This window comes from Chenopodium quinoa, unplaced genomic scaffold (genome assembly GCF_001683475.1).
Source record: "Chenopodium quinoa cultivar QQ74 unplaced genomic scaffold, ASM168347v1, whole genome shotgun sequence".
Classification (NCBI taxonomy): Eukaryota; Viridiplantae; Streptophyta; class Magnoliopsida; order Caryophyllales; family Amaranthaceae; genus Chenopodium; species Chenopodium quinoa.
This window is the reverse complement of record NW_018745003.1, coordinates 4087912-4115297: the sequence shown is the minus strand read 5'-3', so window position 1 is coordinate 4115297 and position 27386 is coordinate 4087912. Positions and strand designations below refer to the sequence as shown.

General features: G+C 32.7%; 3 protein-coding genes across 4 annotated transcripts; 2 read left to right on the top strand and 1 right to left on the bottom strand.

Moving 5' to 3' along the window:
* The first annotated feature begins 5743 nt into the window (after nt 1-5743).
* Nucleotides 5744-6803, top strand: LOC110707986 (calmodulin-like protein 3). Its single transcript, XM_021886080.1, has one exon. The coding sequence runs from the start codon at nt 5890-5892 to the stop codon at nt 6580-6582; it is 693 nt and encodes a 230-aa protein (XP_021741772.1). The 5' UTR covers nt 5744-5889; the 3' UTR covers nt 6583-6803.
* Nucleotides 6804-7729: 926 nt separating this feature from the next.
* On the bottom strand, nt 7730-16050 carry LOC110707985. Of its 2 annotated transcripts, none has more exons than XM_021886079.1 (5): nt 15358-16050; nt 12733-12829; nt 10154-10365; nt 9690-9863; nt 7730-8104 (listed from the first exon to the last, which is right to left on the bottom strand). In XM_021886079.1, the coding sequence occupies exons 1-5, from the start codon at nt 15526-15528 to the stop codon at nt 8018-8020; spliced, it is 741 nt and encodes a 246-aa protein (XP_021741771.1). In that variant the 5' UTR covers nt 15529-16050; the 3' UTR covers nt 7730-8017. The 2 variants fall into 2 exon arrangements, with proteins under 2 accessions (XP_021741771.1, XP_021741770.1); XM_021886078.1 differs by having other exon boundaries at nt 12682-12829; nt 15358-16044.
* Nucleotides 16051-19978: 3928 nt separating this feature from the next.
* LOC110707983 (probable serine/threonine-protein kinase PIX7) lies at nt 19979-23570 on the top strand. The gene is made up of 6 exons (XM_021886077.1): nt 19979-20515; nt 21196-21518; nt 21614-21749; nt 22015-22148; nt 22251-22374; nt 22833-23570. The coding sequence occupies exons 1-6, from the start codon at nt 20386-20388 to the stop codon at nt 23294-23296; spliced, it is 1311 nt and encodes a 436-aa protein (XP_021741769.1). The 5' UTR covers nt 19979-20385; the 3' UTR covers nt 23297-23570.
* Nucleotides 23571-27386: the final 3816 nt, after the last annotated feature.

The window sequence follows — 27386 nt, the reverse complement described above, 5'->3', positions numbered from 1 at the left end:
AAACAAATTTTTTAATTCCAAAATAAAATAGATATCTTATTTTTAATTGGTCGAAAATATACCTTTGCTTATGTGGCACGCCGGATGCTCTTTAAAAATGCCTACTTTATTTATATATATTAGATTATGATTTCTAGAAGGGTTCTAGATGTACAGTAGTAAATGTGAATTCATATGTACAATATTGCATTCTACATATCCGAGTTTTAACTTATAGAATGCGTATTGATATCTAAGCCTATATAATGGAAACTCGGGTGAAAGTAATGATAATTATTGATTCTTTAATCGACGACCCAGTCAAGATGGAGAGCCTTGTATGTTTGAAAAAATCCCTCTAATGTTAAATTATTCTCCTACTTTACAATATAGTGAAAGGAAAATGAGTGAATGTGCCCTTGGAAGAAGACTCAATTATTCATTCGGGCCAAATTACCATATATGATGTACAATAACTTTGAGTTAATGATACGGATCATGCATGCAAGTTTTGTTTAAGTATAATACAAGTGTGAACATATGATAGACTAGCTATATATTGACTGAAAGATTGATGGAGAAAAGTATGTACTTGGATTATAAAAATAAAACTAACCACAAAAAGTCATTAGCTTGTCTAGTTATCACTATATGTTACAAGTATTAATCTATTATTAGTTGGTTGAAGGAACGTTACACTTGCAACTTTTCAAAAAGGAATAAACTATATTGCAAAAAAAAAAGAACGGGATAAGTACAATTATAAGTAATATAAAAGGAGGGTTGCCCCATTGATATGACATAATTGAATAGTAGGGATGATTGTTATTTATGATAAAGATTGAAATAACATAACATTACACATGTATATATGTAGATGATTTGATAGGAGGAAGAAAATATTTATCTTATACTAGGACCCAAATTAAAGGCCAAACATGCCCTCGTGTGCAAAATCAGTGTACTTTCTCTATTAGAGTGAGAGAAAGAGACACAAAACAAGAAGCATGACTTTGAATTATGAATGAATCAGTGTATGAGTGTGATCTGATTCTGAAGAGGTGTTTCTGCTGCTACTACTAATCGACGACTACTATTTACGTACTTATCTATTTAAACTTATTATTATGTGTCGCGAAATATATAGATGTAAAAAGGAGGCTCCACATTGATTTAACGTAGCTAACTCCAAGGGAATCCATCAAATGACTAATCCATCAACTTTAAAATTTTTAGTTTTTTTTCAACAATTGGTTTGGCTATATTAGTACTATAATGGCAAAATGATGGGAGTAGCTAACTCTAGCTGGCAGAGTACGGATGTGTAGATTCCTTAAATTTCATCACCATGCATGAGTCTGTTAGCTTTTTACTATTAATGCGCTTGGCCCATGCAAATATAGCGCAACTCATGCAATTATTTCTCAGATTTGGTACGTACTACATACGTGCATTATTATTTATTTTTTCATATTGAAATATTATTGTATATAGTTTGGTTCACGTGAAAAAATGATTTATTCGGCAATATTTTCTAGTCTTTAAAAATAATTATGCGTGGTAGTTTATACAACTTTGTGCTAATTGTATTGCAATTCACAAATAATTATGCTACTCTTAAATGAAGCTTGATAATGATAAAACCTTCTTTTTCATGATATTGGATATTGAATCAACGTAGCACATGATATGCATGGTGTAGCAAGCAAGCTTCGATTCAAATATTAAACTATTAGAAGAGATTAATTTAAAATGGCGATGATCTATGAATTCACTAATGGAGGAATGCGAATATTTAGACCACCTACCTTATCGACACATAAATGGCGATGAACTATGAATTCGCTTATGGAGGAATGCGAATATTTAGACCACCTCATCGACACAAGTGAAATTCTATCTTTAAACCATAACGAGAAAAGTAACTCAATCAAATTTGTTTAATGAGTATTAACTTAGCTTGCATATAAGTTTTGAGTGAAGGAGTAATTGTATACATTTGAACCTCTTTAAGTTCCATCGTCATTAGTATTTCGATCAATCTATGCATACTAGTATATTCTTGTAGTTTATGTACTACTTTTTCTTTTAAAAAAAAAAAAAAAAGCTTTAGTTGAAAGTACGTACTAGCTTAGTATATCAAGCTCATCATTTATGGTTATTCTTTGTAACTTTTTCAAAATTCCACATTTAAGAATACACCTTAATCTAGTTCATTGATAACATCATGATATTTCGCAGGAAAATAAAAAAATCAGTCCTATCTATAACAGTTAACGGTGACGAGAGATCCAAGTTGTTGATTTCTTAAATTGAGTACGACACAAGTACATTAGAAGATAGGATTCTCAATTCTGAAAGCAATCTTATATTTATTTATTGTGTAAAAATAAATGTTATATACGTAATCATTGTAGTTTTAAAATAACCGTATTTCCTTTGCCCTACCATGCTATGAGCCTACGACTACGTTTTTAGATCTAGAAGTTTTTTTTTTTTTTTTTTTTTTTGGACAAGAACTCTAGAAGTTAAATTCAAACAATAATATATCATCAACACTTGGAAAAATAAATAATGCAAACTCTTCAATTTTCATGCAATATAATAAAATACTACTAGATGTACATGCTACTTAATTACTTATCACTGGTCTCATAGAGTACAAGTCAATCGCTATTGAGTTAGAATATACAGATTAGTATAAATTAAAGCGGAACATGTTAGTAAAATCAGTGGCGGATCTTGGGCCAAAAAGTTAAGGGGGCCAAGGTTTGATCCCTCAATCTTTTGTACAAAAATATAATACTTAACCACTATGCCACAACATTTTATTTGTAATTATTAGACATCATAATACATATAATCAACAACTCAAATATATTTAAGGGGGGCCGGGCCCTTACACGCCCTAACCAAGATCCGCCCCTGAGTAAAACTGTGCATGAGCTGGCTTAAGCCAATACAACTATATACGACTCGGTCATGAATGACATGAAATGAAAATGACCCAATTTTACACGAGTCTATTTCAAGTCTGACACAACGTGAGAGATACACTTATAAGAAATCAGCTATGCATGGACAGCCATTTTAAATTTTGACACGAACCGGACACGAGCATAACGGGCCAGCCTTGTGTTGGCCGCTTAATTTTAATTGGTAGACGTTTGTAAAATGAAAGATAAACTCCAAAGAGAATCAAAGTGTAACAAGGTAGCTTAGAACGGGACGGAGTTTGTTTGTTTCCGTTTGGGGGTCATTGTCATGGGCCACCACGACAGTCTGTTCACGGCAGCAAAACCCCACATTCTTTTTTCTAAAACCAAAAATATTTATATGCTATCAAAATGATTAAAAAAAAAAACCCAAAAAAATTATTTTTTTTTACAAAAAAAAAATTATGATTGTACAAATATAAGCAAGGAATAATTGGAAAATAGTTGGTGGGCCGTTGTTAGCCGTTGGATCTATGCGGGAGCGTGGAAATAGAACAAAAGCCCCACCTACGGAAAAAGGGATTTGTGTATATGTTAAAATATATTTGGGCCCAAAAACACCAATAATGTAATTCTTAAAATTATTTTTTTAATTAAAATTTTGGATCACGATCCAATTTTATTTGCCTATATTTTTTACAAAAAAATTAATGCAAAAATATATTTTTTGACACTTGAAACGTTAAAAAAGTAAAATAGCATCATTAAGTAATATAGTAGAGAGAAAATGAAAAATGAGTCAAATGACAAACTTCGTTATAAAATAATACTATCGATAAAAGAAGTCAGTTGATGAACAGCATTTACAATCAAATCATTTGTGAACTCAATTTTACAACATTTTTATTTTATTTAAAATATAGTAAAGGGATTGAGGTATCATCTTTTAATTATTTAATTATTTTTGCAAATCGACAAGTTGTACGAGACAATTGAAAGCTTAAAAATAAAATATACTCGTAATTGATTAAATTAGCATTTACAAATTACAATTGCTACATTTTTGTCAAATTTGACAAACTTATGGTTGCTTTTCCGCAATCTTAATTTGTTGCAGGTGATTTGCGATGAAGTTTGTTCAATGTTTGGCATAGAAACTAAACTAACTGCCAACATGCTTGATGCTTCTAAAAAAAATTTAGGATAAAATTTTTAAGGAAAATGCTATATGAAGCTCTAAGGGCTATGTATAAGAAACTAAAAGAGAAAAGTATTAATGAAATATGTTCATTAATTACACTAATTTGCGCGTGATTTTGTCATGCATTTTTAAACTTATACCAAAAAAGGAAAGATTTTAAATGCTTATTTGTAATCCTAAGGGTTATGTATAGCATTACACAAATTTAAATATTGGGCCAAAAGAATGTACCCAACCTCTTTATAATGTTGGGCTTACTACTTTTCATCCATGATGTAGAGGCCCAATGTATGAAAACTAACAAGGCCCAAGAATTTGAAGGACTAACAAGGCCCAAAATTAAAAGAGTACCTACTGGGTTAGGCTAGCACATATCTGAAGTCCGATCCAATTTACTGGCTATGGTTCAATTTTGAGCCAAAACAATCTTAAGTGAAATTAGAACCGAGTTCCTTTTTTTTTTTTTTTTTTTTTTTTTTTTTTTTTTTTTTTTGTGACAGAAAAATTATAACCGAGTTATTGCATCGACTAATATACTTTAATAACTATGTACTATGTAATACATTCTTAATTTTAGTAGCATGATCATAAGTGGATTCTCATAAACTTCAAAGATCTATGGTGATCTCATTATTAACGTTTTTATCTACGAGATAAGTTGTATAGTACATTCTCCGTCTCTAATAATTTGCTCCATATTCAAAATTTGAAGAAAGGATAAAGACTAGCTGGTTTAATATAATGACTTCAATTATTATAAACAACCTTATTATTCTATTGTCCTGAATTATCAACACTTCATGTGGTTATATATAATGACTTCAATTATTAAGAGTTATCTCATGATTACCCTAAATCACACCTAACAAGTTAAAAGGTCAAGTAATTGTTTTTTATAAAAAAAAATTGTCTAGTTGCTTAGTAATTGTCCAGTACTTCGACCCGTACTACTTAAGTTGTACTTGTAAGTTGTAAAGGAGAAACTCCTATCTTCCTAAACAGTTGGACCGTAGTACGTACAATATAATCCTCCTTTCACTCACATACGTAACACAATCTTGAAGAAGAAAACTGTTTTGTGTATAAAAAATGATTATAAGAGTTGCACCAAACAAAACGATATTTTGAATTATCTTTAAAAAGTTAAATCACGTAATACAAGACTATAATTAGTTAACAATTAAACATCTAAATACATTCTTTTTGATTAGGTTGACTCATGCCGATGTTATTATACTTTGTTGTAATATCTATTAATCCGGCCTTGAAACTAACCCCTACTATTAATCTTGTAGGTATATTTACAGCTACAAAGCGGAAAAAATAAATAAATAAAATATGAAAACATTATCCAAAAATTCAAGTTATAAAAGAAGCCAATTTTTTATGTAGGTATATTTATTGTTATAGGGTAAGATCTGATATTTTAGATAGTAGACCCAATGAGCATCAATTACTAGTATTATTATTTGAAAGCCATGCCTAAAGAAAAGCACTGATTTAGTCATTTACTAGTATTATTATTTACATCTAACGCGGTTTGTAGGGCATCGAAAAGTCCACACGTACCAAACGCGTAATTTGTAGTGCCTTCACTTTAATTACTTGTATATAATAGTAACAAAAAGTGTCAAACTTTTTTTATTTTTATTTTTACTTGGTTTTTTTTAAAAAAAAATAATTCCTTACACAATTCTCCACTTTCTATATATATTCACCCTCTTTGTTTCTCTTTGTTTTGCTATTTGCCAAACAAAAATCTTACCCAAAATAATGATTGTACCAATACTCATATTAGTATTATCAATTATCTTCATTAGTAGTTTAATAAGCCCTAAAAAATTATTGTTACATGTCAAAAAACCCTTCTTATCTTCCTCTACTTCTCCCTTGCAACCTATTTCTTCTCCTAAAGAGAATACAAAGGACATGATGATGAACAAGGATGATGATGATGATCTAAAGCAAGTTTTCGATACGTTTGACAAGAATGGAGACGGGTTTATAACTAAAGAGGAGCTCAAAGAATCACTTAACAACATGGGAATGATTGTGCCAACAAAAGATGTAGAAGAATTGGTTGAAAAGTTGGATTCTAACAAAGATGGGTTTGTTGATCTTGGTGAGTTTAGAGAGTTGTATTATGAGTTGGTTAAGGGAAAGAAGGAGAAGAAAAATGAAGAAGAAAAAAAGGTTAATGATTTTGATTATGATGATGAAGAAGATTTGAAGGAAGCTTTTAATGTGTTTGATGGAAATAATGATGGATTAATTACAAAGGAAGAATTAGGGTTAGTTTTATCTTCATTAGGGTTAAAAGAAGGGAGTTATATGGAAGAAGATTGTAAAGAGATGATTAAGAAGGTAGATGTTGATGGAGATGGTATGGTTAATTTTGATGAGTTCAAGATTATGATGAAATCTCGTTGTAACACTAAAACTTCGAAGGTTGTGCATGGTATATAGTTGGCTAATGCTAGGTTTTAGATTTTAGCTTTTTATTGTTAAGTACATGTAAAATTGACCTTATGAATGTTTGTGGATAAGGCTTTGTAAAGTTCGAGCTGGTAGACTTGGTCAATGAAGTTGTTAGGTCAATATATCTCCAAAACCTTTTGTGTATTCCAAATGTAAAGTAATTTAACTGTACTCCTATTTCAAGATAACTTTAAATATTTCAGGGGTGACTCTAAGCATGTAGTATCATTATAGAAAATGATAACCAAGCAAAACTTAGCCAACTGTAAAGACTTACGTAGTACATTGTACAACAATTAGTTTGTGGGATCAAATTCCAGTACGTGAGTCTTTAGGGGTCGAAATCCCCTTAGGACCTTTTGATTTTCATGAGCCTTGTTATCTCAAAACCACCCATATCCTCATGTGGAGCCACAAAGGCACGAACAATGACTTTTGAATACACCAATTCTTGTAATTCTCATCTCTTTCAATAACATTTTTCCATCGATTGATTCATACCTTGGTTTAGTTTCATATCTCCTTTGAGATTCAACTTTTTAACTAGTGAGCAGGTGCCACTTCTGCTCTATTCTATCCTATTAAACTCAAAAAAAAAAAAAAAAAAAAAAAAAAAAAGGTTATACAACGGGCTATAAGTTTGGGCGATTTCCATGAATAATGCTAGAAAATGTCAAAATTCCATATAAATACCCCTTTTTAACAAAATTCTCAAACTACCGTCCACATCAACGGACATTTAATAAATCACCAATAAACCGCTAATTGAATTGACGGTTTTCGCAATTGTGAAACCGCTAATTCAATTAGCGGTTTCTATCATATGAAAAAAATCATAGTATTTAACCCAAGCAATTGCAAACGAACCTAAATTAATACTCCACGATCTCACTTATATTTTTTTGGTGCACACGATCTGTTATTTATGCAATAATCAAATTCATATAATTATTACACATCAATAAATTAGGGCTAAATAAACCGCTAGTAGTGGTGACGATGAGCAGCATCGGGCGGTGGAAACAACCAACAATCAACCTTAGCTTCCTCAGATCTACTGTGAATTTTCTTTAAAGGGGCGTATTTAAGGAATTTTGATTTCTTTCAACATTATTTAGGGAAATCGCTCTGTAAGTTTTGGAAGCTATAAAGTGTATAGTATAATATTGCACCAAATACAAGATCCAAACCATATAAGTATATAACATGTAGTACCAAAAATGCAATACAATTTGTACAAGTCATTGTAATGTGGGTTTCAAGCGATCAAATATACTACGGAGTAATACCTTATATTTGGTTCATATATCTAATAAATTAAATCTACATCTGAAAACAGTCCAGACCGCATGCTTCGACCGAAAGGAACTAAAGCTTGCAAAGACAATACATTAAGTTACAATGTCCATTCAACGCCATATTCTTAGAAGATATCAGGATTGAAACGACCAGGTATAGAATTATTTGCTTCAGCCTGCTTCAAGTGCATCGCCAAAGCATAGTTATTTACCTGATCAAGTCAGCACATTGACTATCAGTATACAGAAGTACAAGACAAGATTATCGAAAAGTTCAACTAAATTCCCTAATTACGGAATTGGTAACCAGAAAAGTTCTACACCATTAAAAAATAAAAAAGAATCAGAATGTTGTGCAATACACACAACATTATTTGTATAATCATGTGGATAAGCTCAACAGAAGATGATCGATCAATCTCCCAAGACTTGAACAATACAAAGAGACTCAAACAAGAATTTTACAGAGGGAGGATTTAAGTCAAATAAAGAATAAAGTCAAGGCCTGACAGTTCAACTAATTGAACCAACACAATATACACATCTTTATTAGGAACATCACGAGCCCCTTAGACACAATTTGCCCCAGTGGATGGGTACATCAACGTTTGTGTTTGTGTTGTTTGTGTGTGTGTGTGTTGGGGGGGGGATTTTCTGTTAGAGGAAAAGAATGAAATATTAAGGTCCCTTACGGTGTGTGTGTTGAGTAAAGGAGCAGATATGTAAATATAGTGAAGCGATAGTTCAGATTATTCAGAAGTTGCGGAAGGTTCTTCACTCTTCAGCGGTTCGGCTGGTAGCTAGTGTGGGAATTTTTATCTTGGAAAGCTGCTATGATATTGGAAAATTCTCCAACCAAAAAGCAGAGAAACTGACAAATTCAGTGTTGTGTAGTTGCAGCTTGCAGACAGCAAGATGAGGTGTTTGCAACCAACAGATGAACATTTATTCTCAATCCCAATTCTTGAATCCAAAGAAAGACAAATTCAGAGTTCATCCAATGTACACATATTGGACAAATTGTATTCTGATTCCCACCTTCCTCCCAGTGCCTCTTGCAAACATACCCCCTCCGTCATTATCTTTCCCTTTTTTCTTTTCTTTTTTTATTTTTTTTTATTTTTATGTATCAGTTTACATTAGACCCTTGTTTCTAGGAGAGGTGAGTGGGTATAAAAAAAATTGGGTAAAGTGAGATAAAAGGAGTATGTATACGAGAAAGGTGGAGGAAAAAGGTGCAAACATTGTAGAGTAATAGAGTAGTAAATAAATAAAATAAAATAAAATAAAAAAATCCTCAAAAATGAGGAAGTAAAAAAATTGAGCAAGGGTTCCTCACTCCTAAAATGTCAATTCACCTACCATACATAGTTCATTTCTAGTACAGAGTAGTTCATACCACTGTGTTAAATAGAGAAGGATTTAGAGGACAAAAGCAAAGTAGTACACACAGCATAGTATGACTGGGTTGGATTATGTCCTAGGGCAATATAAACTATCAAATTGCATTAGAATAACTTCAGAGGTTGGAAAATAATATAAAGGCATAAAATACTTCCGTCCATGTATAAGGGGCCATCCAGCTAAATTTCTGTTTTAAACCATTCAACATAATAGGCCCACTTTCTAGATGAATTTAGACTTAAGAGGGAAAAATGAGGATATAAGAAAGGCGGAGATGTAGAAATCTACGTAATAAAAGATAAAATTGGTACTACCCCATATCAAATGGTATTTGGCACTCATGGTCAAGAAAATTCTAAAATAATTCCAAATGACCAAAGCTCTGAGGCTGACCTCTAGTGTTCTTATATGTTCTTGGCACTGGGACAGAAGCTGCTTAAGTTGCTGCACTTCTTGTGACTTGGCTTCAAACTCTTTCTGACGTTCATGTTGAATAGACACAGCACGTTTAAGAATTCCATTTTCCTGAAGTAGAGCTTGAACTTGTTCTTTCAGCATTGAATTCTCCTGCAGGTATCATAATATGTAAGCATGGCACAATTACATCTAACACTATCTGTCCACCCTTCATTTTTCTCTGCTATTTTTGAGAAGGGGAAAGGGATTGTACTTTGCGTTGTATAGAAAAATCAAGCACTAACATTGACTGATTCTAGAAGTTAAATGGAGAGATGAAAGAATAAAACAAGGTGCAAATGACAGCAATCTAACAATTTTATCAGTTAATTCCAATATATGAGTCCATGACAACTGACAAGCCTGCCGACTTATAAAGTTTATGGACATCAAAAAAATACCTGCTGGAAATTTTGTGCAGCATCTGCTTTCACATGAGTACATATAGTTTTCTCAAAAGCCTCAAGAGCTCTTGAGGCACAAGTTCTTGCATCCTCTACATCAGAAGCAGAGGCCATTTCTCTTACAAAAAGCTCCACCCACTCAGCACCATCCCTAGGCAAATTTTCGGATACTAACGAGTCTCTAGTGGATCCACCTTCATCACCATGTACTACAAAAACAAAATGAACAGAGAAACAATTCAGTTGTACTAAAAATCGCAAGTATAATATGGATCAAAATTTGTGTAGCTTGAATCTTTCTATAGTGAATACCATTCACCCAAAAGAACTATTTTCCCCTTTTGTTAAGCAATTCCCATAGAAAAGCTGATCACATGTAAAAAAAAGCAGTCGAACAATTAACTAGTATAAACAATATACCCCAGCAGAAAAACAAATTCAGTCAAAACTCAAAGACAGCTAGACAAGTCTAGGGTCTCTATGAAACTAATTAGTAAAAGCTTCTTTCTAAAACATGAATCCAGAAATTTTGAAATCTTTCCTGATCTTGATTTTTTTTAGTACATCAAGGTTTTAGTCCAATATAACTCCAAACAAGAAAACTAGGGACCAAAGGCACCAAATAAGTCCATAGTCATGATAAACCAAATCCAGGAAAAAAAGGGGTCATACAGGTATGTAAAATTACCCAGGAAAAAAAGGGGTCATGATAAACCAAACCCGGGAAAAAAGGGATCATGATAAACCAAACCCAGGAAAAAAAAGGGGTCTATAGGGTTTGTCTGAGTTAAATGCAAGGTTGCTATTCACATTTGACAATGAATTTCTTTGACCCCCTCCTCCCCCATTCAAGTGAAAAAGGTGATAGAAAAATTACTGCATCCCTGTTCAAGGTAAAAGGTGCAGAACTTTCAGATACAACTACCCATTAGCAGTCTCCTATTAGTTAGAGGAAAGGCTGCGTATATCTTGGACCTCCTCAAGCCCCAAGGAAAATTTTCCAAATGCCTTGTCACATTAGAGACTTAAACTTTGTTTGGATAAGAGGAAATTGAGAATGAGGAAGGGAGAAGAATAAGGGCCCAAGTTTGGTCACGGGTGGGGTAAGGAAGGGGAGAGGATCCTGTTTTCCTCCTTCAATGAACAGCATCCCCCCAAAATTGGAGGGAAAATGGAGCTCCACCTTCTCCCTCCCTCCCTTTCTTTTCCTTCCCCTTCCTCCTCCTTCCCTCCCCTTCCTTTCTCTTTTATCTTGCTATCCAAAAAAAGTGTTAAGTGAGAAAAGAAAGGGTAACAATATCTCCATGAAAAGAGTAAAAAAGGCACCCAAATTCATTTCGAACCTTAGCTTCTTGTTCAACAACTAGAAATGCTGCATATGATTTGCAGAGTGATGGAGAAAAATTATTATCCCCCCCCCTGGGGGCGTCGCAGCTGCCAACCTCAAAATGTGTGGGTATCATTCAATACACATGCCAATTACAAGATACTGATGGTGAAAGACTTGCCTTAGAGGAGGGTTATCAGCGGTAATTTAAAGAAAAGATAACTAAAAGGGATCCAAGTAAGGGATTCTAGGCTCCCTTTTACATTTGACACATATATCATAATTTTGTAGTTCTTCATTTCCCATTTATCTTTGAGATAGAATAATACTCCTTCCATTCTTTTTTACTTGACTAATAGCTCCTTGAAACACAATTTGAGGAAGAGATTAAAGAAAAAAACGGATGAAGTACATAACTACTTTCCCATGTTAACCAAAAGCCGGCCAAAACTCTTTATTAGTACATTTCTAATGTACTCAAAAAAAGTCAATGTGGAAAATATTATTAATGCATTAATAATATTACTAACTGATAATCTGGCTTCAAATGCTAATGTTTATTACTAAAATTAAATAACTTGCTTGTAATGCATATCCAAGATCTGCGAGCAAGTTTGGTAAAAGGCCACACAGTTTATGTTCAATACATTAATGCATGACTAGGTACTCCATATGAGGTAAATTCGAAGACATGTAACAGCCAAGGAGATGAGAGACCAGCAGAAAAATGCTGATGGTTGATTCAATTGCTCTTTTTTCTTTTTCTTTTTTTTAGGAAAAAAAAAAAGGAATATTACTGCAGGACTAACAAAAGCCAATGAACTTTTGGACCTTTGAACACTTTGTTGGCAAGCAATCTAAGCACTGTCATATGTTGGCAACTTTTACTAACTGAACAGCTAGTGGTCAATCATTATGAACATTACTCCAAAAAATATATCTACATACATACAACAGCAAAAGACAGCTGAAGAACTCAAACACATCACAAAAAAAAATAAAAAAAAAAAATAAATAAATAAATAAATTACGGAAGAACTTTCCCAACAGGGCAACTGAAGGAAAACTCAAAATCTAAATCTATAAGGTAAAACTACAGGAGCAATATGTTTAAGATTTTGCATATATCAAAAAGATATACAGCATCATTACAATAGCACCAAATAAAGAAAAATCTTATCAATAATACCATGCCTACCTTGTGGCTTATTGTTTGGCTGTGAGTGGGTGTCTGAAGTAGTGGTGGTACCTGGAAAATTATCAGCAGATCCTAATCGGAGGTCATTCAAACTTTTGATCGCCAAGTCCAAATCATGTCCACTGTTCTCAAGTGCTTGCTCAATAAGCTGCAGCAACATTCACATAAGTGAAATTAAATAACTACATTATTCATATAATAATATTTTAACAGATATTTAAAATATAGATAGCCAGGTAGAAATAATAATAATAGTGAAGATCTCAAATCTCCAGAAATCAGAAAAAGGTGACACATAGCAGCGACAAAAAGAAAAGCACTGAAAGTAGAAACAGCAGATACCAGACTTCAGAAGCACAATATTTTACATCAAATGGTAGGTCTAATACCAAATGAAAAATTTTAAAAACTGACAACATTTTGCAGCTCATCATAATGTTTGCCATAACTCTAAATTTTGTTTAATAAAAAATTCTAATACAGAGATGATGACTCATCTAATAAAGCATCAAATTTGAGAATAAAATGCAGCCATTCAAAACCAAGGAGACATAGCCACAAAATTGATTGTCAAACATGTTCCTCTTCTCTCAAAAATATAAATAATCATCCACACAGCTCACTGAAAATAAAATTGGAATGCTTCACATAAAGCCTGAAAATGGTCGCTGAGATCTGGAAAGGTCAAATAATGAAAAAGATATTAGAATTAAAAATTCAGATTTCATCCCAAGGAACAAGATGCAAAACGATTATAGATAAGAGCAGGCTTTACTTTACAACAGCCTCATAGCCCCCCCCCCCCCCCAACTCGATAGGCAGCAACTTACAAGGCAACTCAACAATCACATGGTCAACTGAACATAGAGTGTAAAAACCACCCAAGATAAATTCTTTTAATTTCATCATTTGCCCCTCCAATTTACAAATTACTGAAAATCCTTCCTCTTGATAGGAAATTGGCCACCTTTTTGTGACAAGATGAGTAGAAGGAATGGATCACGAATCCCTAGCCTGAACCATTTACAGGTTGCATCCTGTATCGAATCAGAACGACACACAATACTCCCCTAGGTCACCAAGCCGGAGTCGAGTAAAGGATTGGTAATAATTGAAGATTAGGTCTCCAAAAACGGTGACAAGGAGCCACCACAAAAGCAAAAGCAAAGAAATTATTAAGAAAAAGAAATAAATCGCACTATTTTACATCAGAAGATAGATATAATACCCCATGGGAGCGCTTCAGAATGTTAACTGATGACATTGTGCTGCTAATCATAATGTTATCCAGTAATCTAAACCCACTTCCATCAACTATCATAGGATGGAGATGAAGACTCTATCAACTTTTAGGATAAATCAAGCCATCCAATACCGTGGAGATACGGCCACAAAAAAGATTGTCCATTATAAGAAAAAAATGATTTGATACTTAAAAAAAAGATTATTTCCTTATAAAAGAAACAACAGCTATTTTCTTTAGGGTTACTATCCTAAAAACCATACTTCTTCTACTCCATTTTACTTGCAACATTACGATTTTGGCACTATTCATACCCTCTTTTATTACATCAAATTGTGATTTAAGGAAAAAAAAAATGTGTAGCCATGTGGGGTCTTGCTGGAATCGTCTCAATTTGTACTTTACTAAAATCTATTTTTCTTTAAATTTTAAACAAACGCAACCAAAAATATTAATAGTTTAAATTGTGCATTGGCAAGCGTGATACTTTTAGTGTTGCAAGTAAAAAGGAGTGGAGGAAGTATAAACTAAAAACATATCCTATGCATTGTGGCTATACCACTCTTAATACTCCATAATTTCAATGTTAGTAACCGACACAAGCTCCCAAATACCAGGAACTTCATAATACATTCAACAAGAAATGCACACTTCCAAAGAGCAAATCCCTTCCTAAGTACAGATTTGACTTTATCATTGTAAAATATACCCCTCTCCAAAATCATAGGTCCATTAAATATCAAAGAAATATCAAACATATTTCCAAACACCTAGAATACTAACAACTTTGAAAGCTTAAACAGAACTGATTGAGTAGAAAGTTTACACAAAATTCCTGAAACAATCACCATCCTTGTGCATTGTGATTTACGTTTAAGTGTTTAACCATGTTTTATGAGTTCTAGAGAAACAAGTATCTACAAGGTGCATCGATAAAACTTTCAATCAGTAGTACTATAGAGAATTGTCCTTCCTAATAACAAGTCAAAAACCATTCGTTTAACTGCGATCTCATATTAATAATTACTCCTTATACCATCAAAGACGAAATGACACCAAGTCGATCAATGAATTACAATAAAAAAAACACTGCTAATATTTCGGCTCACGCTTCAATAATGACTACCAAAATCGAATTAATCCAGAATAAAGCTAAAACATTACACAAGTCATATCGCTAATTAAATTAAAATCATCCAACAATTTCAATTGCAACATTAAATTTCCACTTCAGACATATCGCTAAAATTTGTACTACATAATCTATACAGTACAAACTAAACCAAATATTAATTTATTTAATTAAAATCAAAGATCAAATAAACTATCAATTCAATTCAATAAAATGAAATCATTATATATATATTAAAAAAAAAAGAGAGAGAGAGAGAAATTTAATAGCAAATTCAAAGGAGAGAGAAAATAAAAGAAACCTTCATGTCCATATGAGGAAAAATGGCGATGAGATGATCAATCAAGAATAAAGGCGAACCAGAAAATCGAACCGGAGAAGAAGAAGATGAAGAAAACCGAATTCGCTTCGAAGATGGCGATGGAATTTCCTCGAAAATTGACGATCTCTTCCCACACACTATTGCAGACATGTTGTGGCAAAAAACCCTAATACTATCGATAATCAAACCCAAATTAAACTTATCCCCAAATTATCGATTATTCGCCCAAATTCCTCCAAATTTCTGGCGATTAAAGCTCAAGATTTCAAGTCAAATTAAGGGAAAAATCGAAAATTGAAGGAGAAATTTGGGGCGAAATTAGGTTTTTAGCTTCAACCATTTGTTGATGTTGTTGTTCAAAATATAAAAATTAATTTTTCTCTCTTGTTTTGGGAGAAGCAATGAGATAACGCCGCGTTTGGTTGGTGCAAAGAAAGATGGTGTGATTAAAAAGTGAAAGTGAAGAAAAATGGTGGAAAAAGATTCTCCCCAGATTTAAAATAAAAAAAAAAAAAAAAAAATGTACAAAATTTATATTATCTTGAGATTTCTGCTAGTAATGACGTGGTGAGTTTAGTGTGGTGATGATGGAGTAAGAATTTCCACTTTGAGCTTCTTTGTAGAGACGGTTGTTTTTGGATATGGGTCGGGCCGGTACGATGGTCGATGATATATATAACACGAAAAAAGATTTGTTTTGACATAAGAAGCATGATATGATGTAAAGACAAGAAGGTTGAGTCGCGTATGAGTTCCAGTTTTGAAAAAGGCACGAGCTTGACAGTGCATTGCCTTTTCTTGGCTCATTATGTGCAGGGTTTGCTTATTTTTATTTCTTTGGGGCTTATATTATAATAGTTAAGTGATTTGAATCAATTAAGAATTACGATGTATCACCTCATAAGTCTTGAGGTGAGAGAGCTTTGATTGAATCTATCACATATTGAAGTCTACTAGCTGTATAGAAACTTGTGCCAGTAATTTTGTGTTAAACAGTACAAAATACTTCATAAGTGTTGTGTTCAATAATTCTGGGTTGATCAAACGATTAAAATATTTTATACGTGATAAGAGTCATATTGGTTAATGTTTTTTTTTTTTTTTTTTTTTTTTTTTTTTTTTTTGAAACCATATTGGCTAATGGTTAAGATTAACATGAACCGCATCATAGCATAAAATTTTGTTTTGAGTTGAGTGCATTAACCATTAGTTTATTCGCAATACTTACATGTTTAAAGACAAAGCGTGCATGGTAAGAATTTTCACTTGGAAAGTATTGGTAACAAAAGAAGGCCATAAAAACTCATGGATAAAAGGAAGTGTTGAATTGAGTTGCACATAAAAAGCTAGAAAATGAAATTTTAAAGTAATTAAGTATAAGTACACCAATCAATGCGTGTTTCTACCATAAATTAAACTTGTACCATTTTAGAAAATGCGTTTAATGTTCTTATACTGTTTTTTTCTTCCTCCTAATAAGGCTGCATTACCTTAGAAATGAATATACTAACATGTTTAACCGATGTATAATCATTAATAAAAACTTTACCAGAACAAATAGATAACTTTTCTCAATTAATGACAACCCCCAAATATTTTATCCATCGTTACACTCCAATCCATGTTCAATATTGCCCATTGGAAAAATGAGTCAAAACCCATATTATAAACTAATTATATGTATATAATTGGCCGAGTAATTACCTAATTCTTACTACAACTACTTACATTTATTCGGGGTGTAATCCTAATTAGTAAATAGTCTGTATCATTCTTTTTATTAACCTCACTCTTTTATGTCACATATGATTTTTCTCAACGTAACACGTTTTTAATAAGTTTATCCATTAGATGACGAGATCTGTTTCTTAATTAACAGTCCATTTGAATGTCTAATAATATAATAGGCCTAGATAGTGAACTTTTTCTCCCCTTACATCTAAATGATCTAATCAAGAACAATGATGTTTTTTTATGACATTGTTTTTATTTTATTTTTCCCTAGTGTATGTAGATAGCTTAATTTGCAAGTGATTCAACTCAAATTCTAACTACTCATCATCTAAGTAATCTATCAAACCCTTTTTACTCTCCTTTTTGCATAAATGGTGAGAGCCCATGTGAGAAGGGCCTACAAACTTAGTGGGGGCAAATGGTATCACGTACTCTTTTCTAGCAAAGGACTATCTAGTCAAGTTGAAAGGCAAAAGGTCTTTGATTTTTTAGACCAAAATTGTCTATAATGTCCTTGTCGATTTTATGCAAAATACAAATAATCTGTGTAGTTTAGTAACAATTTTCTTTGAAATTATGAATGATATTCTCAGATCAAAATGCCCAATGTTAATCAGAACTAAGACTTGTATACCAAGGATATAGTGTAAAATATGGAGAATAGCTTGTCCGTTATCAAATAAGAAACATATACGTGATGCCTCACAAAAAGATAATATAGGAGGTAGTTCATATTATGTTAAAACGGTGCTATTGCACCGAACAAAGTAACAATTAGGCGCAAATCCTTGTGTAAAATGATGGAAAAGAAAAAAAAATACTCCATCTTTTTCACTCTCCAGAATTAACAATACGTACAACTTAACTAATTTGCATAAGTGTTTTTTATCGATTCAATAAGTAACATTAGACACCTAATGAGCCAAAAATAATCTTATATTATGTGATCTCCCACCAATCCACCTATTATTCATATTAAATGTATAGATAAGAGTATGTGCAAATATGTGATTGTGAAAAAAGAAATGAAAGAAGATATGGGCTATTTATTTGCCTCCATTAAATGGAAGTATGGTTTGCATGACTTGTTTAGTTTATTTTCTCAACTTTAATTTATGTGTAAAGAACCTATAGAATAGAGCAGCTTATGTGTTTAGAAACAATACATCTTAAATATTTTTAATTAATAAATGTAATTAGCAAAATATTTCTTCCTTCGATTTTTTTCATTTGACAAGTTTATTGTGTCATTTGTCAATATTTTAATTATCAATGAATAATTTTTGTTTTTTTTTTTTTGAAACATCAATGAATAAAATTTGTAAATAGTTGATGTTGAAAATAAACACTAATATAAATCTAACAAACTCTCACGTCATTACAATTTATCTCAAGTATATAGTGTAAAAAACTATTGTAGATTATATATATATTTTAAAAAGGCAAGTGAATAGCGTTTAAATTAAAAATATATCAGCTAAGATATAATGGTAACCATCAAGAAGGACAAATTAGATATGTAATCTGGTTGCCCTAAAATGAGTTGTGTTGTAGATTACTTGACATTGTAAATTTGTAATTTTGTATGGCCAATGAGTCAATGACTTCTTTAGTTTTAGTGCTAAATCTACTAATCAACCCACACTCGATCTATATTTTAATACTCGTACAATTGTAACACAAAATACTAGAGGTCTATAACTACTTAGGCAAACAAAATAGTGCTTATTAATATTAGCCTTCTATCAACTTTATCAAATAGCTCATGTCAAAAAAAAAAAAAAAAAAAAAAAAAAAAAAAAAAAAAAACCCTTAAACTTTATCAAATGATCATAAGTTTTCTTGTAAAAAAGTGGAGATTGATTAAAATACCCTCTCTTTTATTTCTTTTTTTTTATTTATTTACGGAATACCCTTACTTTTTAATCTTCCTTTAAATTTTAATATATTCAATATTTATACATATATAATATAATATAATATATTGTTTACGGAGTAATATATTTTTTAATATGTAAAGCACACATCGAATGCATTTAGTTCTAATATTGTATATAAAAGCTAAATTGTACTTATATAATTGTGCAAGCAATTACAATTATTTTAAATTTGAAGATGGTGGGGAATCAATGAGATAGGATTGCACTAAAATATGGCTAAATATGCTTCTGACTCTCTTTATCCTAAATTTGACCATAATCCTTTTCTCTATGCCTTTTATCCTTGGGTGATCTTGAAATCCATCATCTAGTAGGCTTTACCATTTAGTTAGGAGTGCCAAACTGCTAGGTAGGGCTAAAATGAGTTTAGAAAGATGTATACTGATATAATAAAAGCTAATTTTAAGCATAAAAGGACCTAAACACAACACAATGCTTTTAACGTTCGATAGTTAGTTAAAAGATGAGGCATAGGGGCTTAGTCTCATTCGCCTCATTGCAAAGGTTTACTAAAGTTAGCTAGCACAAAGGTATGCAGGTTAGGCCACTTAAGCTATCATATATGTCTCATAATATACGGTTGCATGAGAAGAGGGTTTTACATCGTGTTGATGTAACAAGATTGTCAACGTGAAAGCACAGTATAAGGCATGACTCAAAATGTCAATAATATGATTTACTCTTTCTTAACTATTCAGCATTGATCCTACCTTTTTTTTATACCCTAATTTGTACTAATTTTTACCTAACTAGTTTTTCCTTATTTCTTAAAAAGCAACGTTTATACTTTTTTTTCATTTTATTTTAATTTTTATCATTTTCGTTTATAAAATCAAATAATTCAAACAGGGATACTTTACCAATAATTTATAATAGGAATATTTGCTTATGATAAATATTGATACTATTACATAAACTTGATGTTTTAAAATACCCTATCATTACATGGGCGGAAAACTATTTATCTCCAATAACCTTCCACAATTTATTTTAATCCCACTTTAGAAAAAAAAAAGTTATGGTAACAAAATGAAGTGATGATTGATGATACCCTGCAATGTCCAACACCAACAAACAACAACAATTCCTTTCTCTCTCTCACTCTTTTTTTGTTTTTTTTTTTTTTTTTTTTTTAATTTTTTAATCTCTCTTTCTCATACAATTACTCCTTCCTTTTCCCTCTTTTTTCTATTTCTCTCTCCTCTTTCTTCCCCTGCAATTTTACTGATACATAACTACCCCATGAAAGTCACATCCAATTAGAATTTTCAGACCAAAAATTCTCCCCCAAAAAAAAAAAAAAGAGTGAAAGAATTTAATTTAAAGAATAAAAATGGAGAAGAAGAAGAAGTGTGGTTGCTGGGCAGTTTTGCGCAGGAATGTTTCAAGTTCTTGCAAACCTTCTCCTAATTCCAAAAATTCTGCTAATTCCATCCCTCGTTCTAGCCTTGTTTATGATGCAGGTTTTTTTTTTTTTTTTTAATTAATTTCTCTTAATTGTGTGTGTGTTTTTTTTAATAACTTTTTCTGGGGTGTTTGATGATCACTGGGTTTATTAAATTTCTGGGTATATTCCTTTTCTGGGTTTTTGAAGTTGCTGTAATTCTGTGCAAAGTTGTTGTCTTTCTTATTGTTACTGTTTTTGTTTTTTATTTTTTCAAATTTCTAAACATGGGAAGGATTGAGTAAATTTGCTCAATTTTGATCATCAAACTGCTTAAATTCAAAAAGATCCAAAATTTATAACCCAAATAAGTCAGAAATTGGTTAAAAGTGGTAATCTTGAAATGGGGTATGTCAATTTTCACCCTTTATAAAGTATAACTGTATTAATGTCCAATTTTTGGAAATTCTTAAACTTACCATCTTTGGGTCATTTGCAGTTATTTTTTGAAATTGGGTAATCTTGTACTGAAGTAGAATTATCATTTTCACTTCTTTTTGGCCTGTTTTTTAATAAATGCAAATTATATGATATGATTATTATGGTGAAATTTACTGTATTTGGGTCATGTTCTGATATTTTAAGAAATATCAATTTCATTTATTTTTGCCTTGATTTTTAATAAATGCTGTTTATATGACTACCTGATGAAAATGTAGTTTGAGAATTTATTTAATTTTTTGTGATTGTGTATTGCAGCTGCTGAAACCAGGTATTTGAATGCTAGTAATAGGGAAATGTGTGTACCAAATGATGATGTTCAACTTCCTATTGAGCCTCCTGATCCACCACCTTCAGAAACCAAACCCCCTCCTCAACTCCTGCAGTTTACATTTCAGGAATTAAAATCCGCCACCGGGAACTTTAGGCCTGATAGCATACTCGGGGAGGGTGGTTTCGGGTTTGTATTTAAGGGGTGGATAGAAGAGAACAGTACATCACCTGCTAAACCGGGGACCGGAATTACTGTTGCTGTCAAAAGTCTGAAGCCTGATGGTTTACAAGGACATAGAGAATGGGTGGTTAGTGTTGGTTTAATAAGGTTTAGTAGGTGCATTTTGAAAGTGATTTGCATAATGTAGTGTGCTTAATACAAAATGTTTGATGTTGATTGTAGGCTGAAGTTGACTTTCTTGGGCAACTCCATCATCCGAATCTTGTTAAGCTTATTGGGTATTGTAGTGAGGATGATCAGAGACTTCTTGTGTACGAGTTTATGACTCGTGGAAGTCTCGAAAACCATCTCTTTCGAAGTATGTTTTCTCTCAATTATTGGGTGTTCTAACACATGATTATTAGGCATTTTTGTTAGGATGTCAAGTGTCATGTCCTTTGTGTTTGTTGAGTAAATTGACCATGTTAGCTGAATTGCTGCCGACTTTTAGGCTCTTCTAACTTGGTTTTGACTTTTCTTGTATTATAGTATGTTCTTGGTATTGTAAATTAAAATATGAACTGAAGTTGCTTAACTAATAGGTTGACTAACCTAATAGTTTATGCGTTTATCATTCTTTGAAGGAACTATGCCTCTGTCGTGGCCCTGCCGAATGAAGATTGCCCTTGGAGCGGCTAAAGGATTGGCGTTTCTTCATGGGAACGGGGAGCCTGTCATTTATAGAGATTTTAAGACCTCGAATATTTTGCTTGATACGGTATTGTATTGAACTTTTTTGAGTAACTAACTTGATTTTCTTTCTGTTAATCTATACCACTAGTCCACTACAGCGCTAACATTTAAGTTTTGCATTTTTAAGGAGTTCAATGCAAAGCTTTCAGATTTTGGTCTTGCTAAAGCTGGGCCCCAGGGGGATAACACCCATGTTTCTACAAGAGTGGTAGGAACTTATGGTTATGCTGCACCAGAATACGTGATGACAGGTACACATTCTTTAACCCGAGATATTGCTCATAAATTTAGGAAGTTATTGCATTTGTATCTGAATTTCAAGTATTTTACGTTGCCATTTTGAATTGACATGTCTGTATTGATCATTTTAACACAGATACATGTAATATGGAATACAAATTACTAACCTTTGAATTGATAGGAATTAAGAGTTGTCCTGTATAAAAAGTTAACAAACGACTTGGATTTTTTCAAGGGTTCAAACTGTTTGTTATATGTGTACCTTATAGGATTTAATGCAGCTGAAATTTGCTTGGCAATTTCTTTTCTGAATTAAAGGTGATGCATACACGGGTCTCAGCAATTGCCATCCCCCTCTTTGCATTTCTTGTAATTTATCGGAACTATAGCCTAAAATGAGAAAAGAAAGAACAATAGAAATACTTTTGGGACCAAATTTATTCTAATTTGCTTTCATTTCTCTGTTTAGGGCACTTGACATCTAAGAGTGACGTTTACAGCTTTGGTGTAGTGCTACTTGAGATCCTAACTGGGAGGAGATCAATGGACAAGAAACGCCCTAGTGGTGAGCAGAATCTTGTGACTTGGGCTCGACCATATTTAACTGACAAGAGGAAGCTATATCAAATTGTTGATCCTCGTTTAGAACTGAACTATTCTCTTAAAGGTGTGCAAAAGGTCTCTCAGTTGTCTTATAGCTGCCTTAACCGAGACCCTAAATCCCGCCCTTCAATGGATGAAATTGTCAAGGTCCTCATCCCGTTGCTTGACCTCAACGACATGGCCATAATATCATATCAATCACGATTATCTCAACCAGGAAGACGAAGGAAGAAATCTGATGGACATGTCCTTAATATGTCCTCCCACCCCCTTCAGATTAGAAATATTAGGGACTCTCCCTTGAATTCTGGTAAGCACCGCCCTTGCTAATTCATTTGAATTTGATCAAATATTTTTTCTTCGAGTTGTTCCATCAGCTCGAATAATTGTGTTATTGGGAGATTCTCCAAAAGCTTGAGATTGTTGTAATCGGAGGAATCACAATGGAGTTGATCACGTCTAATGATGGCTTCATAGATCCTCACCTTTCCCCCGCCCCGCCCCCCCCCCCCCCCCCCCCCCCCAAAAAAAAAATAAATTTTTTTTAGCTTGCATTATAGTTATTGAAATACATAAATGTAATTGTAGCATCTTTTAATTGCGATCTAAGAATCGTCTTGATTTAGTGTGCTAGCTAGCTTGTTTCGATTGAGCTTAGGGATGAGCATTTTGCTGGGTTACTTAATACGAAGTATGTGATCAAGATTTTATGATTGTTCTTGGAGCTAATTTTTGCCTTTTGTGAAGGTCTAAACTATTATGTGCTCATCTTACCAAGATTGCCCCATTTTCATAAAGAACAAACACCAAAATTACAAAATTACATATTCATTTTATTCTTACCTCATTGAAGATAGTAAGAGCTCAAAAATTTATAGGCTTAAGATTATTAATGTCAAAAGTAAGAAAATTATTATGATTCGAAGAAAAGCAATGCATAACACCTATGTTTATAATATTATTAAAACTCAAGGGGACAACATGTTGAGGACATGTGTTACTCTTATGTCATCATAAAATTTATGACATAGCACGAAATAGATGATGACATGACACCACATATTAATATTTTGATTGGATTTGAACCATTACATCCCTTTGAAATTCCAACCTTATATTACCACTGTTATATCAATTAGACAATTATTCCACTTTGATTTACCATGAATAAAATTCATTTTTACTCTATTGTATTTGTTGTTTCTATTCCACGATTAATGTCACTTTATTGCTTAATTAACATTCATGAGTTGTAACTTTTCATTAAGGATTTAAAAGTTTTTAAGTATTATATGCAATTCCCAACTTAATTGTAAATCAAATACTATTGCATCTCTCTTTGTATTCCCAACTAATTTTTCCATTTTTATTTTGTTATTTAAACTTAAGGGTAATGGTTCCAAGATATTATTTAAACTCAAAGCAATTTTTTCATTTTGTATTTCAACATTACACGAGGCATCATTTGAGCCATAAACTAGTTCTCTTAATAAAACATTATAAAAAGTAGACTTTATGGTAAAGATGATCTTGACTAGACTTCACAGTTTTTTATGGTCTAGTAATTGTGGGCTAGATACTTAAAAGTTAGGGGACAGTAAGAGAATCTCTAACCCCCACTCACTTGGTAGCATTCAAACCCCAAACCTTTACGACATTAGGTGAGAAACTTACCAAATGAGCTAACACTTACTTATACACTAGTACACCAAACTCGCTAACAAGTAAAGTGTGTACTTTGAGCCATATATCACATTGACATATGTCATACACACTAATAAAACACCGTAACCCTAGGTACAATGCTTGCCTGTAATGTATAATACTCCATCCGATCCATAATTAAGTTGTTCATCTTGTCTATAAGATTAGTAAAGGGTATAATAGTGGAAGAACAGGCGCATGGTCTTTAATTTGGTTGGAAGATGTTCTAAAGAGTGAGAAACACACCAAATCAAAGCATGCATGCGCCTATTAAGCATGTTAATAAGCACATATACTTTGATCAAAGATATAAAAAGCACAAATATATAAAGTTACAATTTTTTCATGCAGTTGTATTATATTATATGCTTTTTAGTTTTTAGTCTATAGGAATATAACAAAATCAGTAGCACTTAACTTTATCTTTATGTGGTGCATATATATATATTATAATGTTTTTATAATTAATCCAAAGAGTATCCTTTTTGCTGTTTGGTCCAAATTGATGTCACACATTATATAATATATGCCTCTAGAATCTAAATCTTAAGCTTGTAACATCATGTTTTACTGAATATATACATATTTCCTCCATTTATCTTTAGTTGATACGTTTTAAATTCAGGCATATTCACATAAGTTTAAGAAAAAAAATATAGTTTCTTCAAAAAAAAAATTATATCTCGAATTTTTTAATTTTTTTTATTACAAGTGTTTAGAAATATTTATAATTGAAAGTTTATGTTAACAAACGTTTCTAAAAAAAGTATGTCAACTAAATTGAAACGGAGGAATTATATTACTTTTGAAAATTAGGACCTATTTAACCTGTTCACTCAACGAAAAAAAAACAAGAAAAGATTCAACAATGGAATAAAAAGGACAAGAATAAAAAAAGGGGAATTTTTTGTGCTAAAAAAAGGATAAATTTGCCAATCAGTTTGTCGTGGTAAAAGTGACAAACTTGAACATTATGCTGGTGAAGATGATTATGATGTTTGAACCTTTTTCTAAGCGAGTCTTTCACTTTTCTACCAAAAATTTTCTTTGATTACTTTCCTCCCCTGATTTACTCTTCTTCAATTGTTGAACTACTTCGTCTATTTTCGTTTAATTGTACATACTCATTCCACTTTAAATAACTAAAAAAGTATGTTACTTTGACGGACATATATGTCAATGTTCAATTCGTTTAACCATTGATACATTTTATTATCTAATTAGCAAAACCATATAAAAAGTTATATTTAAATTTGCATTGTGGTCAATCTAATAACATTTTATATAATAGCAATTAATTTATATGTTAATTATAATATATAGTCAAAGTTAGTTTATGAATAAAGCAAAAGTCAAAATGATCTGATGAACTTAGTAAAAAAAATACAGGAGTAATAAATTTACATATTACACTTTGACCTATTAGTCTATTGATATAGATTAAAAATAAAAAAACAAAATGGCACTAAATTTTGAGTAGCTTTTAGTAGTCAAATCACTACAAAAAAAAAAAATAAAAAAAAAAAAATAAAAAAATTGAGCGTTTGGCAAAGTAATGGTTGAGGTAGCTTTTGAAAAGGTTATTATATACTTTTATGAGGAAATATGTTAACAACTAGTCAACAACTACTTACTAAACACTCAGGGGCCGTTTGGTTGGGGTTAATAATCAAAGGGAAAGGGAATGAACATGGCTCATTCCCTTTGTTGTTGTTAGTTTGTCATTTTTTTCATTCCCTTTACCCATTTTTATTTTTGAGTTTACCCAAAATCCTTCTAAATTGATTCCCCAGCCCCCCTAGACTTTTGCATTCCCTTTCCCCAGCCACCACTACACCATCATATCCACACCAGCCACTACCTTACCTAGTTACCCCTACCGCCCAGCCACCTCGCCGGAACTCGCTGCACCTCCCCCTCTCCTCGCCGGAACCCGTCGCACCTCCCCTTTTCCTCGCCGAAACCCGTCGCACCTCCCCCTCCCCTCCATGGAAAACCTTCCCCCGCCCACGCAAACCCTAGAAAATCATCCTCCTACCCAAGCCACTAAGCCAGCCCACGCAAACTCATCCTCTCCGCCGCCCAAGATTCCGACACAAGCCACGAGGAGCAGCAAGTTCGCGATTTCCGACACAAGCCACGAAGGCAGACGGTTTTCAGGGGACGGCGAGGGGTGGGGGATGTGCGAATATGGGCGGTGAGGGGTAGGGGATGTGCGAATACGGGCGGTAGAGGGTGGGGGAGGTGCGAATACGGGTGGCGAGTTTCAGTGAGGTGGTGGCTGGGCGGTGGAGTGGCTGGAAAAGTGGGGAAGAGGGGTTGTGTGGTGGTGGTGGTGATTCCCTTTGTTTTACAAAACAAACAACATACTACATAGAAAGGGTTTCATTCCATTCTCTTTCATTCCCTTTGTTCATTCCATTCCGATTACCCTGTGCAAACCAAACGACCCCTCATTTTTAATTATCTATCTTCACAGCTAATGTATTTTTATATCGATAATTGAAAATATTAATAGTAAATTATTTAATTCTCAATACATGCAATATCTTTACTTTTTGTACAGTTTATAAACTAACTTTGACTATATTTATTACTAATATGTAAAAGAAAGTAAAATAATTAGGTCCGCCGTTGAGTAGCTTGATCATGGGACGGGCTGAACTAATAATTTTTTGGCTCATCTCAAGCCAAAAGTTCTAGGCCAAGCACAAGA